The sequence below is a fragment of the Anarrhichthys ocellatus genome, unplaced genomic scaffold (assembly GCF_004355925.1).
Source record: "Anarrhichthys ocellatus isolate YVR2014 unplaced genomic scaffold, GSC_Weel_1.0 scaffold11, whole genome shotgun sequence".
Taxonomy (NCBI): Eukaryota; Metazoa; Chordata; class Actinopteri; order Perciformes; family Anarhichadidae; genus Anarrhichthys; species Anarrhichthys ocellatus.
The window spans coordinates 1,984,492-2,004,748 of NW_022280041.1; the positions used below are offsets into that span (position 1 = coordinate 1,984,492).

General features: G+C 40.7%; 3 protein-coding genes across 11 annotated transcripts in view; 1 reads left to right on the forward strand and 2 right to left on the reverse strand.

Annotated features, from left to right (window-relative positions):
- Window positions 1–2,886: 2,886 nt before the first annotated feature.
- On the reverse strand, window positions 2,887–12,469 carry LOC116385553 (circularly permutated Ras protein 1). Of its 5 annotated transcripts, none has more exons than XM_031851130.1 (18): window positions 12,257–12,469; window positions 10,432–10,483; window positions 10,207–10,269; window positions 8,801–9,112; window positions 8,635–8,720; window positions 8,211–8,408; window positions 7,948–7,992; window positions 7,756–7,845; window positions 7,330–7,481; window positions 7,142–7,223; window positions 6,906–7,033; window positions 6,733–6,817; window positions 6,185–6,291; window positions 5,401–5,513; window positions 5,203–5,314; window positions 4,599–4,739; window positions 4,161–4,254; window positions 2,887–4,012 (listed from the first exon to the last, which is right to left on the reverse strand). In XM_031851130.1, exons 2-18 carry the CDS (start codon window positions 10,481–10,483, stop codon window positions 3,932–3,934), a joined length of 1,941 nt encoding a protein of 646 aa, XP_031706990.1. In that variant the 5' UTR covers window positions 12,257–12,469; the 3' UTR covers window positions 2,887–3,931. The 5 variants fall into 5 exon arrangements, with proteins under 5 accessions (XP_031706990.1, XP_031706989.1, XP_031706993.1 ...); XM_031851129.1 differs by having other exon boundaries at window positions 10,207–10,272; XM_031851133.1 differs by having other exon boundaries at window positions 8,801–8,884; window positions 8,969–9,112; window positions 10,207–10,272; window positions 10,432–12,469.
- A 98-nt stretch (window positions 12,470–12,567) lies between these two features.
- On the reverse strand, window positions 12,568–18,939 carry tkfc (triokinase/FMN cyclase). The gene is made up of 17 exons (XM_031851139.1): window positions 18,906–18,939; window positions 17,865–18,054; window positions 17,403–17,507; window positions 17,127–17,314; window positions 16,564–16,642; window positions 16,385–16,474; window positions 16,130–16,164; window positions 15,949–16,033; window positions 15,774–15,863; window positions 15,548–15,664; window positions 14,727–14,846; window positions 14,248–14,385; window positions 14,045–14,151; window positions 13,851–13,957; window positions 13,709–13,742; window positions 13,474–13,566; window positions 12,568–13,382 (listed from the first exon to the last, which is right to left on the reverse strand). The coding sequence occupies exons 1-17, from the start codon at window positions 18,909–18,911 to the stop codon at window positions 13,224–13,226; spliced, it is 1,743 nt and encodes a 580-aa protein (XP_031706999.1). The 5' UTR covers window positions 18,912–18,939; the 3' UTR covers window positions 12,568–13,223.
- Window positions 18,940–19,395: 456 nt separating this feature from the next.
- exoc6b (exocyst complex component 6B) overlaps window positions 19,396–20,257 on the forward strand; it is a 66,397-nt gene continuing 65,535 nt past the window's right edge. For all 5 annotated transcript variants that reach the window (XM_031851123.1, XM_031851124.1, XM_031851125.1 and 2 more), the window contains exon 1: window positions 19,396–19,582. In XM_031851123.1, coding sequence (XP_031706983.1) covers window positions 19,494–19,582 — 89 coding nt within the window. In that variant the 5' untranslated portion in view covers window positions 19,396–19,493. The remainder of the gene's footprint in view (window positions 19,583–20,257) is intronic.

Here is a 20,257-nt window from a genome sequence, read left to right on the forward strand (position 1 = left end):
TACAAAGTGCGTTTCCTTCTCACACTGTGACATATAAAAAGGTGTGTGTGTTTATGTGTGTGTGAGTCTGTGAGGGAAAGGAAAATAACACCACACCCATTCACCTGTCTATGTTTGGCAGGTAAATGTGGCAGGACCGGTTATGGTACAAGTTTCTGCCCTCAACCTTATTTCCTTTTTTATTCCTATTCCTATTCCTTCCTATTTATGTTTCTCTTTAAAAATACTTTCTTTAGCAATGAAAACAATTCCACCTACACCTACTTTTGTACATAAACAATTTTTTTGAGACTTGATATGAGGAATAAAATGTTCAATATCGCAATTTCTGGATTCTTTTTCTATTCACAAAACAGTGCATTAAAAGGTGATCTAATTAGTATTTTCAAATGTTCAACTCTGCATTGTCTCTCTGCTCTACAAGGCTTTTTAGCATCTTTCAGCTCATTGTTTTGGTTTTACGGGCCACAACTTTACTGTTGTTAACTCAGAAAAAGAAAAAGGAAAGTCTTGGCCCGGATATCCACCGGCAACACTGGAACCCTAGAAATATAGCCCTTTGCCCTCAGGGGCTTATCTGTCTTCAAACCGATAGCTGATGGGTTGCAAGATTGGGAAAAAACATCATAGTTTGGCTTTAAATAAGTATGCTTGTCACTTAACCCAACGACAGACACAGCGGACATGTTACTCAGTGGCGTAGCATCACGTGACCGAGCGTTGTCAGTAAAAATCACTCAACTTTTGGTGTCACACAGGACACTTACACAGGTCCCCTGGGTGAAAGTCCTGTGTTTGTTTGACCACCCTTTCCACCGGCCATTCCAGGATTTCTGGCAGGCCAAGAACCCTAACCCTAAAGCAACAATGCCCTGTAATTGCTCCACCCTGCGGTTAATTACTGACATTAACCTTTATGACAATAACTTCACGACAGTCCGAACGCTGTGTACAGCTCTGCGTAGCCGCTGCTCGGTGATGTAATGAATAAAATGAGCTCTTCATATCAGGGGAATCCTAGCTTCCTTTTGAATCACGGTCTTGTGTGTGCTTTTCTGTCAAGTCGTCTGTTTGCTTTCGCCATGCATACGTGTGTTTTGACCAGTCAGGCATCTCACATTCCTTTCAGCAAATGATGCGCTCTGTCCAAAGAGAGATAAGCTCAATTCTCAGACAGCGTGTACCCGAAGACAATGCTGTTTGTTTTTTTAACAAAACATTGTGTGAATCATTTGTCATGCATATGATTCAGCTTTTAAGTCATCACAACATCTGGCACATGCAAACAGCTTTGACAAAGTTGTATTGTTGACAAAATTGCCCTTGCAAGAAAAGTAGTGATAAAGGTCAGCGTTGTCACTGCCATGCAGTCTAAATGATTTATATAGCATTTGAGGTAGCATCATTTTATCAGCATGTAAAGAAACTCTTAATCATGTAGTTTATATGAAAAATTCTAACTCAATAAATCTCAAAAATAGTTTTAATAAAACTCTTTGTTAATTGATTTACAGATGTGCCATCGACTTGTATTTAAGCAGCCCGTTCTCACTCCCAACTCTTCAAAAATGGCAAGAAATACGGCCAGTGGCCTACAAGTCAACCTATGACGCTCTATGTGGCCGTGGTCATGGCAGGCATATTGGAGGAAGTGATGTTACGTAGTACAAAGAGCAATTAAGTCCGCATTGGCAGGATGTCAGGGTGAATGGATGAGTCCAAAAACACAATTTTTTTTAATCTAGGAGACTCTTGTTTGTGTCCCGTGCGAGACCAAAAGTTAATGTTCACTTATTTTAAGTTTTGTGACGTCACGTACGCAACGTAGGATACTTAACTACGTGACAAACGTACTTATTTTAATCCAGACCAAAATCTTTTCCTAAACCTAACCAAGAAGTTGTGTTGCCTAAACCTAATTTAGTTGTTTCCTGTGAAAATTAACATTTGTTTTGAAAAGACAGTGTATGCATGTAACAAGTGAAAACAGACATGTGCGAAACTGATGCTAGTGGGGTACATAGGGGGGGGGGTCATAGTTTGAAGCATAGAGCCACTTACCAACCTGACATATTTGGTGAGTTGGGAGATCATTGTTTTTTTATGCAAAATCTGAATCTGCAACGTAACTAAAACCAGTTAAATCTATTTGAGTAATTACTACAATATTTCTCTCTGAAACGTAGCACACCATATGCTAGTCTATACTAGCATAAAAAGGAAATGCTCAAGAACAAGTACCTGATAATTGCACTTCACTGCAGTGCTTAAGTATATGTATTTCTATCACTTGTCTGTTTCAATCTGTGTGATGATGTGCCTCACATAGAATATTTAACTTCAGGTACATTTCCTTCACTGGGAGTATTAATCAGCAGTACCATCAGTGCTTTTCCTTTTGTACATTCTGCACTGACACTTCTATGTTGTTTCACAGAAAGAGCAGTTGCACCACAGCTGCGGGATGAAGACTGTATACTTATCACACATTTGACTGACACACATCGGCAGATGACAGGAATGTTTTCTCTAGTGTCTCAGATGACATCAAGCTTTTATTGAATGGTACATGAAGTTTTGTGAATTAGTAAATGGAGGCTGTACAGTTAAACTTGCAATAAGTGTAATACATGTTTGGGTTGTTTTTGGTCAGTTTGGGGCAAAAACAACTGACAACTTAGCGAGTCAATGGCTTAGTCACACATCCAGCTGTTACGGAACAACATTAGCATTCATTTGGTTCGGTTTATGTCCGACCTGTTGGATGCAAGTCCAAAATTCACTCTCTTTTAGCTCTGTTTTTGGTCACCACCAACCCCTGAGTGAAATGTCTGTCTTTTTAACTGCTAAATGCTCCACTTTGTTCACCAGTCACTGTGTCTGTCTGTTGTTTGCTGCTGAGCAGGTAGTGTACAGTGGGATTTTACAACAATTTCTCTGAAAACAGCTGCAAGCTTTGGGCACAAAGGACGCATTGAGAGCAGTGAAAGTGAACCAAAACAGTAAAGTTGTGGCTTGGACAGTAACACAATGAGCTGAGCTTCACCTCCAAGCATGTAGAACAGTGTGTCCCTCCCGAACAACCTGTTTTAACAGCAACTGTGTGGCGCTAAACTAAATTTGCAACTTTCTGAGTGTCCTCTGAACACACCATTAGTTGGTCTAGGGGCATCCTTTGCATCCTTCAAGAAAACACGCATGACAAGACATATGACTGAATGCCATTAACTACTAATAAAGCCTTCAGCCACAGCCAAAATGCACATTATGAAATGTAATCTTTCTAGGTCACTGTGCCGGCTCAGACTCCGCCAATAAAACACACCCAACAAACAAAGAGCATGAAACATAACACGCATGCTCCTAAATACTAAAATGTAATAAATCATAATACGTAAGCATGTCGATGACAACTCACACCACAACACAAAGGAAAAGCATTCCATGAAACCCACAAATCACGTCATCAAAACGTTAGATATGGACGCATTCAGAGATACACCCGACTATCCAACTATTCCTGATAGTGTGTGTGTCAGTATGTATGTTTGACAAACAAATATACAGAAGGGTTATTTAAGGTGAGCATATTTTTACTGAGTATGTAGTACAATAATGATCTTATTTGACATGAAACAATCATATCTGCTCCTTGTTTATTAAGTATATTTCTTATCAAATCAAATTAAAACAAAATAAATATAGTACAGATTAGTTTCTCATGAGAGAAATTCATTTGCTTTCTGGCACAGTCCGTCTTATTTGTTTGTGTTCATCTTTGCTTTAAGTCATTTATATCTCTGACAAACTTCTTTAGCTATACACCAACATGGCTTACTATGAAATAAAGTCTCCATATATATGTGGATGACTGATTTATTTACATTCCATTCATGGGAACATTCTTCTTCCTCCTTGTCTTCTTCTGGATCTAACTTGTGTTGTTGTTGCTGCTGACACTGCGGGCTCTCTTCATCTGGTACATTACCTTGGCTGCTTCATCAGAGAGAGTCTGCAGGGGGAAAGCGATGACAAATCAGTACGTAGGAAATCTTGTCAATGTGTAAGAGATCCTGGCTTTTTTATTTTGGAGCCTCTTTATAATGAAATTATCAAATATTAATTAATTGGCTTCATTGATAAATTAAGTGCAACATTACCTGGGATTCCGTGGTGAGGTCATCACAGATTGTTGTCATGGTGTCCATCCAGTTGCCATAGATACTCTCTTCCTCTTGGATAGGCCTCTGCTTACTATGGGGGCGCACACACACACACACACCTCCCTTTACCATCAGACCTGCTCGCCGAGCCTCAACCCTTAGCCTAGCTTAAACCTAAGTCTAATCTTAACATTAAAACCAAGTCTAAATCCAAAATCCAAAGTGGTGAGGTGGACATTGGAGATGATACCCCAAAAACAGGGCCAGAGTCCCCATAATGTGGGTGGGGTTATAGGTCCCCACAATGTGATGTAAACCAAAGATAATCATACACAGAACGTGTGTAAATCAAACATGTTAAATCATATATAACCAAATATAAATGTCCTATTCCGATCAGAGCTCAAAAGGACTTCAGAGGCCAGAGAGTCATACCTGATTTGTTTGTGCAGGTCTTGCTGTGCTTTTAGTTGCCTCTGCGCTTCCTGCACTCGACCCTCCATTGTTAAACTGGCACAGAGTTGAGCACAGTGAACACCGAGCACCGCCATGTTGAGGCTACCGGGCCAAATACGACTTCAGACGGAGGAGACGAGAAAAACACTCTTAATAACACATTTCTACAAGTGCTTTTCACAGGTTTGAGGCCTGAAAATATCACTTGTATTTGTATACACAGGCATTCTCTTGTATTTTACTTACTGTACTATTTTTCATATGTAGATCCTGTGCTCAAAGTTATATAGTTTTAAGTTGTCTGCCATTTCTATTTTCTAAAGCACTTTGTTTGGAAAAGTGCTATATAAATAAAAGTTTATTATCATTAAAATTATATTATTTTCAATAAATTGCAATGCATTTCTTTGATTTTTACAAAAAAACTTTTCAAACTTCAATATCTGATCAAAGAAAATGTAAATACAACTGAAAAATCTGACATAGACTGTGGTCTTAACTATGACAGTTTTTGATACTATGGACATTAAAGTCAATACCACACAAGTACAGCAAGTTCAGTATTCAACCCTACAGTATTCACCTGGCGGTGGTAATGGGTCGCTGTTCAGTAATAACTCGAGTGACTTTTTCTCTGTCTCTGGTCTTGAAGCTGAGCTGGAGTTGGAATGGAAGTGTGTCCCTCTGAAGGAAAACTGTCACACACATTGACATTACTGGGTGCGAGTCCCCACAATGTCATGTAAACCAGCTAATACAACATGGTAAATGTTCGTCTTACCTTCCATGAATTCTGGTTTTACAGCAAACTGCATGGTGATCTCCAGCCCCTTGGTCACATTCCCTATTTCTCTTACCAGTTTGTGATTGTTTTCATCCTCATAGGGAAAATACCTGCAGAGAAAGAGAGGAGAAAGTAAAAAAATCACCATGAATGAGCTACATTTTTTAAGTAGGGCTGGGTCAGATTACTTTGAAATTAAGTAAATTACTGAACACAATTTTTTTGTAATTATTAATATAATGCATTGGATTATAAAAAAAAATGTAATGTAATCTGAATACTTTTGGACTACTTCAAAATCAGTCATTAAAAAATATTGCGCCGTATACAGAAAAAAAATGGACGCAGACACTGAATATTCAGAGTTCCACAAATATTCATTTTTTTCATTATACGTCTGAAAGCATTTTCAATCAATGAAAGTTGGTCGAATCAAATGAAACTAATGCAAACAGTGTTGCTGCTGTGTTGTTAAATCAAAGGCCACATGGAGGACTTTGCTCTCGTTACGCAAGAGGAACATTTGTCCAAATGTTCAATCTTGTAAAAACTTTATAACATTGTACATAAATCCCCAATAAAAAACTAAAGCAAATACTACTTAAGTCACATTTTACAAAACTGGCAACCTGAGAGAAATAAATCAATTTGATATACTGTGGAACATATTAAGCAAGACGGAATCCAAAATGTAGTCAAGTAACAATATTACAAGTAATATTAAAATAATACTATGATCTGATTGCACTTTTTTTTTTTTTTGGTGTCAGCCACCACTCACACTCCATCAGGAGCAAACACGGTTGCTGTGAGTCCGGTTGCAAGTATGTTGTCCACGGAGGCCGACTGGATCTCTGTTGCAACCGTACCGATGCTTACAATATTCACCTGTGCAGGAGAGGGAACAAAGTCAAGTTTATTTATTCGTAACATTTGTACACATACTTAGATCATTTTTATGCACTATAGCATACCCATGTCTTAAAAGGCGGTTGCTGACAAGTGGCTAAATGAGATGACAAAGCGCCATCACAAGTCCGCCTTAACTTCCTTGTTGTGTTTACTCGCCCTCATGTGACCGTGATGTAGTTTGTTTATAGCCTATAATTAGTTTTTGTACTTCTTTTGATTGCATTAATTCTCCAAAAATCTTTGTCTTTTTGTCGAGGGAATCAGTGTGATGCCAACTTCCTTGTTGTCATCAGAAGTGATGATCAGTAATGATTGAATAGCTTAAGAAACACCCTCCCCCCACACCTTTCTCCCGGGACATTCATTTACATTACACATGTTCCTCAGTGCCAGCAGTTATGTGGCTTTATGTCTCACCCTTCCTCCAGTAGTGTCTGAGAGTCTCCCAACGTCTGCCAGGCAACAGTCTGTCCCTTCAAAACTCATTACTGATATTATGACTCTGGGAGAAGAAAGAGAGTATATTTCATTGGTATTCTAACATTTGATTTAATGGGATTCATTTGCACAGTAAGAGTGGCGATCCTCACCCACTCCCCACAGCCTGAAGAGCCAGTTGTCTGTAGAAATATGGAGTGAGTGGAGAGGAGGACAGAGAGGGAGTTTGCTCCATCTCACCCAGTCCAATGTTGGCCCTGCCGTCGGTACACAAAATCACCTGCGGAACACAGAAGATTGGAAACTCCATTACCCACTTTTTTGCCAATATACAAAACTTTTACAAGCCAAGATGTTGTACTATTCCTTTAAAGTTCTTTAGCCTCACCTTTGACCCACGGTACCTCGACGCCATCGCTACCGAGGCTAACGCTGCAGGACCGAGACACGTAGCGCCATGTTCCCTGAGGCTGGATACACAGAAGTATTAAACAGAAAGATTCAAGTTATGTACCACAGAGAAGTATTTGACTGTATAGAGTAATTTAAATAGTATTTAACTCTGCATTCACTCACTCTTTGACCCTCTGTACTAGTTGGTCGTACGTCTCAGCAATACAGTGTGGGATGCTATAAGCCACACCCTTCTGCCATATATGGTCATAGTCAACCAACGCCCAGTCCCTGAGAGTGAGAGGAGTACCAGTACCATCGCCATATATCACAACCTGGAAACAACAAATGTGTGTTTAAATATGCTATTATACTTCAAAAAGATGCATTGTGCTAAAAAAATAAGAAAAACAAATTCAATTAATGAATAGATACTATTGGCCTTTTCAGCATTTAGTTAATTTAATAAAATAATACATAGTTTAAATTTATACGATGCAGTAAATTCTCAAAATAAAACCACAATAGCCAATTTCGAATTGATTCTCTCTCAACCCTTGTTCTTACTTCCTAAATAACTTTTAAAATGGAGGAAATGACGTCTCCTACCTCATCATTGAAGGTGACCAGTGCCACTCTCCTGTGGGGGGACTGCTGCAGCAGGGATGACAGCGCCCTCTGGAGGGCGTCCTGGATACCCTGAGAGAGAGAAACAAAACACCCAGAAAGAGAGTGAAGGAGTAAAGAGAGTCCCGGGGTGATTTAGGAGTGAAGCAAAGAAACAACTAATTTAAATCTCACCTCTAATCTGGATATGTAAACTGGAGAGCCACTGCTTGATGTCACCTGTTAGGAAGAGGATTTGCATGATACGTCTCTTCACATCAACATTTATGGAGATATTTTCACTTAAATATTAAATGCAGGAATTTTACTTTGAATGGAGCAATGTTTACATTAATGCATTGGTACTTTTGCTAAGGTAAATGGGCTGAATATGTCTTTTACACACACACACACACACACACACACACACACACACACACACACACACACACACACACCTCTGCAGTGACACTCATACTGCCAGAAATGTCCACACAGAAGACCACCAGTGTGTCCTCCAAGTTCTGGTAGTCGTCGTCGCTCTGATTGGGCAGGTAAAGGTCGTTGCTGTGTACGCCTGCGCGCTGGCTGACACACTCTCTCTTCACGCTGTCCTTTACGGCGTTTTCGCATCCGCAGAACTCGCACATCCAAACCTGAAGCGGAGGAGGAGACGAGGAGGAGACGGGGAGGAGACAAGGAGGAAACGGATCTTTCATCTTGTTTTTACTGCCTTTGGTGCACTGATTTGAGATATGTATTATATTTCAAGAGAAAGAAACAGAAGTTAGTGAAGAGAAAATAAATGCACAACACTGAAGTTTGGATTTAGAGAAACTATACGACTGCAGGAAAGAACCTGTGCAATCATGTTCCACTCACGTTCCTCTGTATGGAGCTCAGACATGACAAGGCAGCACTACATTTCCCACAAATCACTGGGCTTTGGAAACTCTGCAGGCCTGAGGCTGGTTAGAAAAAGAGCAAAAGAGAAGAGTTATAGAAAACAAACATTGCAACAGGTGTGTTTGTGTTCGTGTCCTCTGACCTTGGCCGATGTCGACCAGTTTCCCAATGTTTATTGAGATGACGTTGACGTTGGCTTTCAGCCGGCGTCCTCTGTCCTTGTCCGCTGATGGAAACACGGCAGAGGAATGAAAAAGGCAAGCAGTGAATGTAACTTTGAAACACTCACGATTCAGCAAACAGACCTCACCTCTGGGTGGGATGGGAGGAGGGAGGGGAGGAGGGAGGGAACGAGGCGCGACCGGAGGCAGGGAGGAGGGAAGAGGGGGGAGAGGCAGAGATGTGGGCCGAGGTTTTCGGAAGCGACGAGGAGGCAGCGGTGGAGGAACTGGACCTGAAGGCATAGTTGTACTTTACTTTGAGTATTCTCAAAGTAAAGTATGAGTATGTGTTTACACACCGTGATCTCATGAGAAGGCGTATATGCAAAAAGCAAGAACGGCGTTATTATTTCACGCTAAATGACTTACAAACTGTTGTGTCATTCACACGCCATTTGGTGAGAGCGGGCTGGTTTATACCATATGATGCAGCACAAACTACACTAAATCGGCTCCACATTCTTACGTGTATTCATTTTTGATTAAAGGGGACACATGCTCAAATTTGTACTAGTACTTGAGTAAATGTACTTCGTTACATCCCACCGCTGTTGATGGTCCTGTAACAAGGGTCCACGCTCCCCCAAGACCACACCAATGAAATCAACCACTCATTGAACCCCGTCCTGTTCTAATAAGTCTGCATGTGACAGAAGAAGAGGAGCCAAAACCTGAACGGCTTGTTGAATCACATGTTTTCCGACTAGGTTGTCTTATTTCACAACTCCAGATACCCAAAAGTATGTTAGCAAGTTTTTCCATGATATGTCCCCTTTAAAACTGAATATTAGAATATTCTATAATACTAATACTTTGAAAGGAGCCATTCTGCATAACGAGTACTTGATTTTGCTGATAGTACTTCTGTACTGATACTGATACTGACACTGATACGTACTAGAGGTGCTTCTATTCTTACCCAAGTAAAGATCTATGTACTTCTTCCACCGCTGTTGTTAACACATTTCATCGCCTACACTACGTGGTGAAAGGGCCTCATTTTGATGGTGAGAATCACTCAAATATGCAGAATACATGAATTTTTCTACATTACTGTCACACTTTTTAATACTTAAAAGGGAATTTTGTGGACTTTCCCTCGTTGAATTGCTATCAGCACATCTCCTACGCTTCTCTCTCTCTTGCAAGCTTGCCCACACACACACACACACACACACACAGTTAGACGTTACTGCTGAACATGCTTTCCTGTTATTTCCCTGCAATACTCTTGAGAATGAGATGAACAGAAAAACAACAGCTCAGACACGTTGACCTTTACGAATGAATGTTTTTGTGCGAACGTGTGTGAAAGAGAGAGAATCACCTTCTTGTTGTTTAACGGCCACTCTGTTGTCACACTGCTGCTTGACAAGAGAAACACCTGTGGCTGCTGGGAAATTAGCATTCATTAGCAAATAATGAAATTAAGACTAAATTAAATGGAGCAAATTATCGTATCCACCCACAATGCTTCTGAGCCATAAAGGAAAACTATTCCAAAGTTTAGGGGCAAAGACAGCAGATAAAAAGTGGATTTCTCAGCACTCACCTGCTCCACCAGGCCTCCAATTACACACAACATGACTGCAGGCAAACTCCATCTGAGACGCATAAAGGCACAGAAAGTTGATATTAATGAGTCATTCAAAAGACTTTCCTATGAACTCAACGTGCGGTCGGGTTAGCGTGAGCTTCGAGAAAGAGAGAAGCGTGAGTGTAGGATGCAGAAATCTGACAGATCAGCAATAAGGCAACAGCAGATCAGCTTCCTGGCATCGTGGATCATACGCTGTTACCGCCTTGATTTGGTTATTGTTCTAGTTAACAGGTGGCTGAGTAAAACCATGAAAGCAAACATTTCCTGTTTGAACAACTGTGACGGAAAAGGGAACAACATGGGGAGAAATAGCCGGGTAAGGGTTAAACATAAGCACACAGGGTATGTGTACTGTATATAATGTAGTACAACAGTTTAATATAGTGCAGTGATACTTCATTTACTGCACCGGTGTTCTAACTCACAATGAAAATAAGTTGATTCACGATGGAATGTTTTCGTTTTAAATATTAATAAGGTGCCAGAATGCATAGAAAACAAACTAATAGAGCTTGTTATGTATAAAAAAAAGCTGCGACATTGGTCCGAGTTAAGCCCCAAATGTCCTCAAATCCTAGAAACCTGTATGTGTATTTCACACTAAAAGAGCTGCAGTATTGAAATGTGTGCAAGTATATCCTTAGAAACAAAAAACTAAGTACGGGGTGTTTTTATGGAACGTAAAGAGATGATTCATATGCTCTTGTGTTAGGAGCAGGATGGAAGCCTTGTACTCTATGCTCACTGTTTGGTGGGTTAAAATTAAACATTGGTGATTAGTAGCTGTTGAAAAATATTTATTTATTTTATTTTATATATTTTATCATCTTTTAATTGGTTGTATATATATAGATTTTTTCACAATTGTATGTCTTCTGGTGGTTCACATACAGACATAGAAATGTATTGTTAATATTGTTTCTTAAAAATCTAATAAACAAAGTGTTAAAATCGAAAAAAAAGAGCTGCAGCACACTATTCATTGTGTCTCCGGATCAGTTTACGTTTATGAATGATACCAACATTTGAGTGCATGAGGTTCCAGTTATGTTACAAAAAACCCATATTTCTTCCATGCAGTGGTCAACACGTCTTCTGTCAGACTAGCGGAAGGAAAACATCCAAAATACACATTTAGGTGTTTATTCTACTACTTTGTCTATTTGCATCTGTAGATTTCTCCTAAATTAATCAAAAGTTACTATTAGATAATGACTCATTTGCATATTTAAACATCATTTCAGAAGAAATACAAAATATAATTGTTTTAATGTAAGTGAGTTAACACTATTGTTTTCAGACACCAGCGTAACTATGAAGGAGTATTAAGGCCAATGCAGGTAAAGAAATATATAAATGACTGGTTGTTGCTTCATGTTTACCACACAGACACGAGAGTGGCATCAATCTTCTCATCAAAGAAAGCAGATAACTTTGGCTCAATGCACTTTTCTTAACATTTGTTTAAAGTCGCTTAAAAACAGCATATATTCATACGCTGTCCATCTTAAAACAAGTGCACGAATCCACTACACTCAAGCACTTACACTGTGCTGTAAACCAACTGATCAGTGATTTCTAGAACGGCAGGGGGATGTCACACGCTCAACAGTTCTGATAAACGTCCCATCTGTTGTCACACACACATTAAATTATTGAGTCTTACAAAAGTGAAAGCTCAACTGACTTTCCTCAAACCCAGCATGGCAGTTGGGACCCTTAACTTTCATCCTCTCACTGGCAATACAAACACACATTACAAGAAGAACATAATTACCTTTGCCGTTGCTGAAACTGAAAGCCAGCGTTTGTAACGCAGCAGGTTAATAATATGAACCTGTGTGTGTGTAGGGGCGTGTTCAAAGTCTAAAGAGCTACGCCGTGCGGTGAGACTTGTGTGTCAGGAAGTTGACACTTGGTTGCTGGTCGAGAGAGAGAGAAACGAAAGATAAAAAAGGAAGAGAAGAAGAGTTGAAAGAGAGAAGAAAAAGATTTGTATCTACGGACGCTTTAATTCTAACCAAACACACGCATGCATGTGTGTGTGTGTGTCTGCTGTTCTGTAAAAACACACACTTCATCATGTACTACATCATATGTACAGTTTATTTGTGTTGTATCAAGAAAGTGCATTTAATTCATGCACAGCATTTGTTCTGACATGAAAGAGTTAAAAACAAATGAAGAATCAGAATGTATTAGTATTATTATTAATAAATAAACACAGACTATTTTACAGACAGAGATCAGTTTGCTCCTCACGCTTCAGTTCTGACCATTATTTAAAAAAAATGTGTCAAATCATCAAGTGTTGATTATGTGATGTCTAGTTGTTAGTCGTAACAAGGAATGTTAAATTCATGATTTAAAAACTTATACAAAACTCTTCTGCTACTGTACAAGCGTTTAACTAAATAATCAAATATATAAAAATCAATAATAACACAAATTAATTCAGGTCTTGCTAAACTTTATCTGGATTGTCAGTAATTCTGAGCTTTGTAAACAAATTAAAAAAGGACCATAACTGTCTTTTCTCACATTTTTGACAATTTCATAATCCTAGAGAACACTTCATATCAGTATTGATAATTTTCACTCTGTTTTTATATATTTTCTGTCTTTCAAGCATCAAATTCCCCAGTTTCTATTCCTTTACTGTATGTATGGTATGAAAATGTGCTTCAAAAGAGGTCAAAATCTGTTTTTTCTTTGTTAATGAGCCATAATAGTGTTTCTTCCTGCTACTTCCGCCCCTCCAGCGCCTCCAGCACGGCTCTCAGCATGGCGGCGACAGCCACGGCGCCGGGGTCGGGCAGGGTGACCCGCTCGGCTGCGATGTAGCTGGCTCGCCCCGCCCTCGCTGTGAGGTCACGGGTCGACTCCGCCCCCGAGGCCGCTTTCTAGGCAGAGAGACAGGGAAGGCCGAAGGATGAGGCCACTAGATGAACTCACTAGTCAACATGTAGAGAATCAGTACGTATGTTACTGCACCTGCACGGCTGTCTGAAGTACAGCCATCTGTCCACCAGGTGGTGCTGCTGTCAGCTTCATCAGCTCGTCCACAGCGGGACACAAAGCATCCAACTAGAGAGATATAAAGACAAAAAGGCTTTTTTAATAATAATCTCTGTGCCGAGGACAGGTCATATAATATGTTAATCAGGAAATGTTTTTCAAAATAGACAAGATGCATGAGAAGTAGCAGACAAATGAGAGAATAACTCACCATTGTTCTGTCTCCAGGGTCAGCACCGCCGTACCTGAAGACGGTTCACAATACAGATCGTTTCTCAACTTTTTATTATTTAATTTTTTTTGCACATACACATGTAGGCATATCAAAAAGAAAGACACACACAGCCCCGCACCTCCTCATGGCCTGTGTCCCAGCATGCATTGCACTAGCCCAGGCTGCAGCGTTGCTCTGCCCCTCAGTCACATGACCAGCTGCTGCCGTCAGGAACAGACTGTACAACTGACAGACACACGAAGGTGAGTGTGTGTGTGTGTGTGAGCGTGAGAGGTCAACTACCACTTTATGTCAAAGTGTGTCGAAACCTACCGCTCCCGAAGACCCGCCCATCTTCTCCTGCACCAATCCAGCGAGGACTGACAGCAGTTGTCCGGGGCAGCCAGGGACCACATGATCCTGGAGCCACTCCTGAATGGCTGAATGAGCATTTGCATGATAATTGTTCTGATTTTTTTTTACACATGCACCAGCATGTCACCGTGCAGCTGTTGATATGAATCACTGTGTCCTACCTTTAGCAGCCTGTGCATGAGTGTTCCCACAGTCTCCGTCCCCCGCAGCACGGTCCAGAGCGTTGAGTTCCTCCTGCTTCTCCAACAGCGTGGAACAAACCCTCTCTAGCGCTTTACGCATCACAGGACTCAGTGGCCCTGGCAGAGACAACAAAACAGTCCATCTATATATCATTTATTTGATTGAACTTGATTGAGCCGCAGTTTCTCTAATGGCCACTAGATGGCGGTATTGAACAATAAAATACAAAAATACAAAGTTAACAAATATGTTCAGAGGATGAGTCTTGGTTGCAGAATACATTTTTAAATCACACCATGATTTAAACTAAAATAATTGTTTTATGAAGGCATTGAGTTTTAAAAAGTATTATGACAGTTTATCGTACTCAGGAGTCATGGTGGAAACATAATCATGTCACACAAATTCCTCACTTAATACACATGAATTATACTTCATGTACACACTGAATACTAACCGTCAGAGTGTGTGTCGTCTTGTGGCCGTGCACTCGCGGGCTGAGGGTCTGTGATGTAGTTGCGTCCGCTTACACACACACTACTGAGGTTTGGCCAGGCGGGGGCGCAAGTCTTAGCATCTGTATGGGATACAGGATGTTAAACGTGTGTGTGTGTGTGTGTGTGTGTGCTTCTATCTTTATGAGGACCATTTGAGTTTTAACATTGTGAGGACATTATCTTTTCTCTTCTTAAAAGGGCCGTTTGACGGTAAATACTAGGTTTTAGGGTTACGGTTAGTATTAAGTTACAGCACACATTTAGCACGTAGTTTCCCCTAAATCCACCAGTTGTCATTTTTACATACGAGTCAATGTACTGATTAAAGAAATGACTTACAATATGTTGATTATTGAGCTTTATAGGTGCTGGTAGCAGGCAGCAAGCTCCGGGTCTGACAAGTGAAGCGAATGCGGTTTAAGTGTCTTAAACTTGCATTCTCTCTACTGTCCACCAGGGGGCGACTCCTCTGGTTGTATAGAAGTCTATGAGAAAATGACTCTACTTCTCTCTTGATTTATTACCTCAGTAAACATTGTAAACATGAGTTTATGGTCTCAATCTCTAGTTTCAAGTCTTCTTCAATACAGCATGACGTTCATTTAGTAAATTATGGTCCATTTAGAGTCAAACAGACCATAAAGCAGGGTATGTTTTAGGGCGGGGCTACACAGTGATTGACAGGTCAAATTTTCCAAAACGTTGAACTATCCCTTTAAGAACAGGGTTAGGGTCCTCACGAGTATAGCAATACATGTGCGTGACGTGTGTGTATGCTCACCAAACAGCCTCAGTGTTTCCTGGTCGGCCCTCATCAGGGTCAGCGACACTCCCGCCATCTCCAGCGATGTCATGAACGACCCCGACATCACCCTGGCCACCACCACGCCGCGACCCTCTGTAACCACAGAACAACATCCTCAAGAGATGCATCCCATTTAAGAGAGTGCCGGTTGCGTTAATGCCTTGCTCTACAGGTCGGGAGTAGGTCATTTTAAATGTGGTACCCAGACAGATGATGGCCGCTTTCGTAACCACTGCAATCTCCAGACAGGACAGAGCTCCGAGGTTGTTCACACACACAATCACAGAGTCTCCTGTACGAAAGAAGCACATATTTAAAAAATGCATTGCGTTGAAATCAAATACAATTCGAGTGCTAACACATTACACTTCGAGGACCTGATTTAAGAGGCAGATGTGATTGGCTGTCGGGGTTGGTCATGTGATCTATCATGGTCCTCACCACCTCATCTGCGGACGCCACCTGATTCAACAGGATAAGAGAAGACAAATAAGTGAAAATATATGCGGGTTGAGGGTAAAAAGCCTCACAGAAAACAGCAGATTGAGGCTGAGTCACCTTTGACCTTTTGATTCCAGGTTCGCCGTGGATTCCTTGAAGAAGACGAAAAAAACATCAGCATTGTTTTAACGCCGAGCGAGCGATTCACAGTGAGGACAAACGTAGCCTGAGTTTGCAAAGTAATACAGAGAAGCAAAGGAGTGACGTTTCTTTTCATCTTTGTATTTTTAAAAGTCTGGCTTATACTTTAATCAGTTCAGGAATGTGAATTTATGTAAATATCTCCTCCTCCCTCTCCCCATCGTCCTTCACCCAGTCCCAGCTCCATGTCTCCTGGCGGCAGGTCAAAAGAAGGCAGGCAGCCTGGAACGCTGCACGGCGACAGACTCACCCCCAGTGTACCTGGAACACAAACGCCAAACAAAACGTATCAGAAGAAGAATCACAGTATTTCTACCAAGCTTTAAGTAAGTAGGGGGAGAGAGACTCACCGATGCCCTTCAAAACCTCTGTCACCTTGGAAACAATCTGGTCCAATGAGAAGCCTTCTTCTGCTAAGGCGCCTGCCAGCTGACAGAAAGTGCGACCAGACTTTTAATTTATCACAAACAAAATAATGTTTGTGTTGTCCAGCTGCATGATGGGAAGTGTAGGATCTAGTGTTTTTGGAGCTTGATGCAGACTAGGAAATCAAAATCAGGATATGTCGGCGTCTAGAGCTTCACTAATTACCCAGATTTATGGAATTATAAATTGAGGGAGTGCTTGGCCCAATGAGGTGACAAAACTTAACCCACACGGGAAGAAAGTGAGAGAAAAAGACGTGTTGCTGATGTTTACTGCAATAAACAGTTTAAAAAAGATCAAAATGGCAAAATACGGTTGATTGACCATCTGTTCATCAATTCAAAAAGGCCCATTGCCTTATTATTGTAGCTGCAACTTGATCTGCAAGACATTACTAAGTTGCAGCTTTTGTACAGCTCACTTGAGTTCAGACTTTTTTTGTCTGACTATTATTTTGAAGGTAAAGAACGTTGTTGTTGTTGTTTACCTTGTGTATGAAGATGGTGCCACACAAGCCTCTCCGCCCGGCCTTGCTGGGTTGGTCAAAGGCGCAGTCCTCTGCAACTACCACCATGTCAACAGCGACGCCGTGATTACGGGCCTGCTCGGCGGCCAATCCGAAGTTGAGGCGGTCGCCGGTGTAGTTCTTCACAATGAGAAGAACTCCGGAGGCTCCTGTGGAGGGAGGAGAGTTGTTATACCTCAATTATTGCCATTTAATCTAATCATTCTTTAAATTAACATTCACAATGTTGTGCATTACCTGCAGTGTGCAAGCTGAGAATAGCAGCCAGGATGCTGGCAGGAGGTGGAGAAGCAAACACTCCACCGGCAACAGCAGCGGACAGCATACCTGCACCCAGATAACCTGGAGACAGACAGAGATGTATGGAAGGCAATTTCTGCCACTGTGATGAAAATAAAAGGTTTTGTATGTCATTAAAATGACAAACTTGCTCAAGACAATGAGCTAGTTTGTCAAAATAATGAGAAACTTAACGTAAATACCACAAATACTGTAAAAAATACCCTTTTTACAGCAGCTTCTCATGGGATAACTTTGTCTGATTTCACCCAACCCCTTCAAAATAAAAGCCCCATAGCATAAATGTATCTCAACAGGAATCTCAGGATGAGGCTTGTTTTTCAAAACAAAAGCCCCCAACTCTCACTGTATGTCAACAGGCCACTAGGGATAGGGCTGTTATTTAATAAAAAGTCCTACCCCCGTGTGCCGGCTCGTGTCCCGACCCCCCACCAGACAGCAGGGCAACTTTGCCCCTCAGGTTGTTCAGGTCGGACCGAAGCACAACTCTGTGGCCCTTCAGCAGAGACAGGCTCCCACTGGCCCTCACAAGGCCACACAGCGCCTCGTCCACACAGCTGTCCACTGAGTTTATCAACTTCTTTTTGGGCTGAGAGAGATAAAAAAAGAATACATGTACAAAGTTTATAATAAGCTCACAAAATATGATGTATTGTACTGTTAATCTTGGGATTATTTTTGGTAAATATCATATTCATTCTTATAAGTGGAGAGGCAGTACTCCCTCTTTTACCATGTTCATCTATAATGTTGCTATTTCCGTTTACCTTATTGCTTCTTTTAATTTTTAATAATCTTTTTTTTCTCTCTTGATAAATGGTACCTCTATTGTTCACAGTATGCATTCAATTGTGTTGAGGATAGCATCACTTCCACCATTGTTGATTCAATTTCATCCTTTGAATATCAATTCCCTGTCCCTAAATATAAATAAATACCTAAATTAATTAATACATATGATGTATTTTGATATTTCAAACTGGCCAAAAGTATATTAAGCATGTTTTGTACTAAGGAGCACGTTTATGCTTATTCACATTTTCTACTTTTCACGCAAATGTAATGTTAACTTAATTAAAATTCGGGAGTATTTTTGCACTGTGTAAGTTAAACCTACATCTTCTATAATGAGGTCAGAGGTGATACGAGTCCTCATTCCACACACAAACACAAACACAGTAAAATCCAACTTTACAGAAGCTGCACAATAAAGTTTTATCTGCAAAAACAGAGTATAAAAACTAACAATTACAGCTTTTCTTGCACTTCCGTTATCACTGCATGGACTCTGATCCTTTGGAGTGCAACGCGTGCAAAGTAATGCAGCTAAACTGAAAGAAAACCCTCCTCTGATTCTTCATGTCAGCCAATATTCACAATCACAAAGAGTCACTGCTCAGTGCATCTCTTCACAATACCTTCGACAATCTATCTTTTTACCTCCATTTGGACTTCTCTTGCTTCTTTTCCCTTCCGACTGCAGGTAAACACAGGAGATGGATCAGTCAGATTTTGCAGGAATGACACCGGAAGTAATGCGACTTTGCTTACAAAATAAAAGCGTCTAAATGATATAATAATAACAATTAAAACAAACTCTATAGTACAATGTGAGCGAAAGGCTTAAAGTCACTGTGTGGAACTTAATAACCTTTAATAAATAATTTTTTTAACAACTTTTAGAAATGTAATATTATTCTATTTCATTGTATATATTGTGCATTTTTATATTTAATATGTTTTACTCTTGTTATTTTTATTGTATATATTGTGCATTTTTAATATTTGATATTTTTTATTCTTGTTATTTTAATAAAGTATCTATCTATCGATCTATCTATCTATCGATCCATCTATCCATCTATCTAAACTCCGCTCACCCGGGCTGCCCCTGTGAAACAATCGAGCCAAGCCTCTGGTTCCTCCTGCATGACGCACTGGAGCCCGTCAAGTCCGCCAGGCAGCAGTGTCCGCCTCGACTCAACAAGCTCAGCTCAAGGAACCGTCCGGGGAGCAGCAACATGCAGGATGGCGAGTGTGGAGACAGCCGCCGAACACGAACGCATCCTGCGGGAGATCGAGAGCACTGACACCAACTGTATCGGGCCGACCCTCCGGTGAGTAAATCCTCCCAGCGGCGGTTTGTCCCCGGGTTTCTCTCTCGAGACTGCCAGGGAGCTTTGCTTCAAAACTTTAATGAGCATGTGTCCATTATCGGACAGCTAGCCGCCGGCTAACTTTAGCAAAACACAAAAAGCTAAGCTAATTTACATAATCAACACTGGTGTGTGTGAACTTACACAGTGAGTCGTAACTGTTTACTGTTTTTTATAACCCGACACTATACTTTTTTTGAGCTTTATCGCCAAACTGTTGTCAACTTGTCCAGAAAGCTTTTGAGCAACTCAAGCTAGCACAAGCTAACTTTGCTAACTTTGCTAACTTAATTGACATTCTGCTCACTGGTGTTGGAGCTTACACATGAGAGTGGAGGTTGTTAGTTTCTAACGTTATATGTTCTGTACTCAATGAATGGGTACTACAGCTTCTGGGGTCATTTGGAGTGTTTATACATCGCACAGAGAGGCACTGGCTGGTGTGTTTGTCATGTGTTTTGAATACTTATGAGTGTTGCTCAATAATTTAGTGGAAACTGAATGCACTTAAAGACTGAATGACTTTTCTGTTCTTTTTTGTTTGGTGGGTTTGTGCCAGGCTACATGGTTTCACATCCTATTATTAGTCTGGGAGGATGCGGCATTGCTTCATCTGTGTTTGGACCTGAAATATAT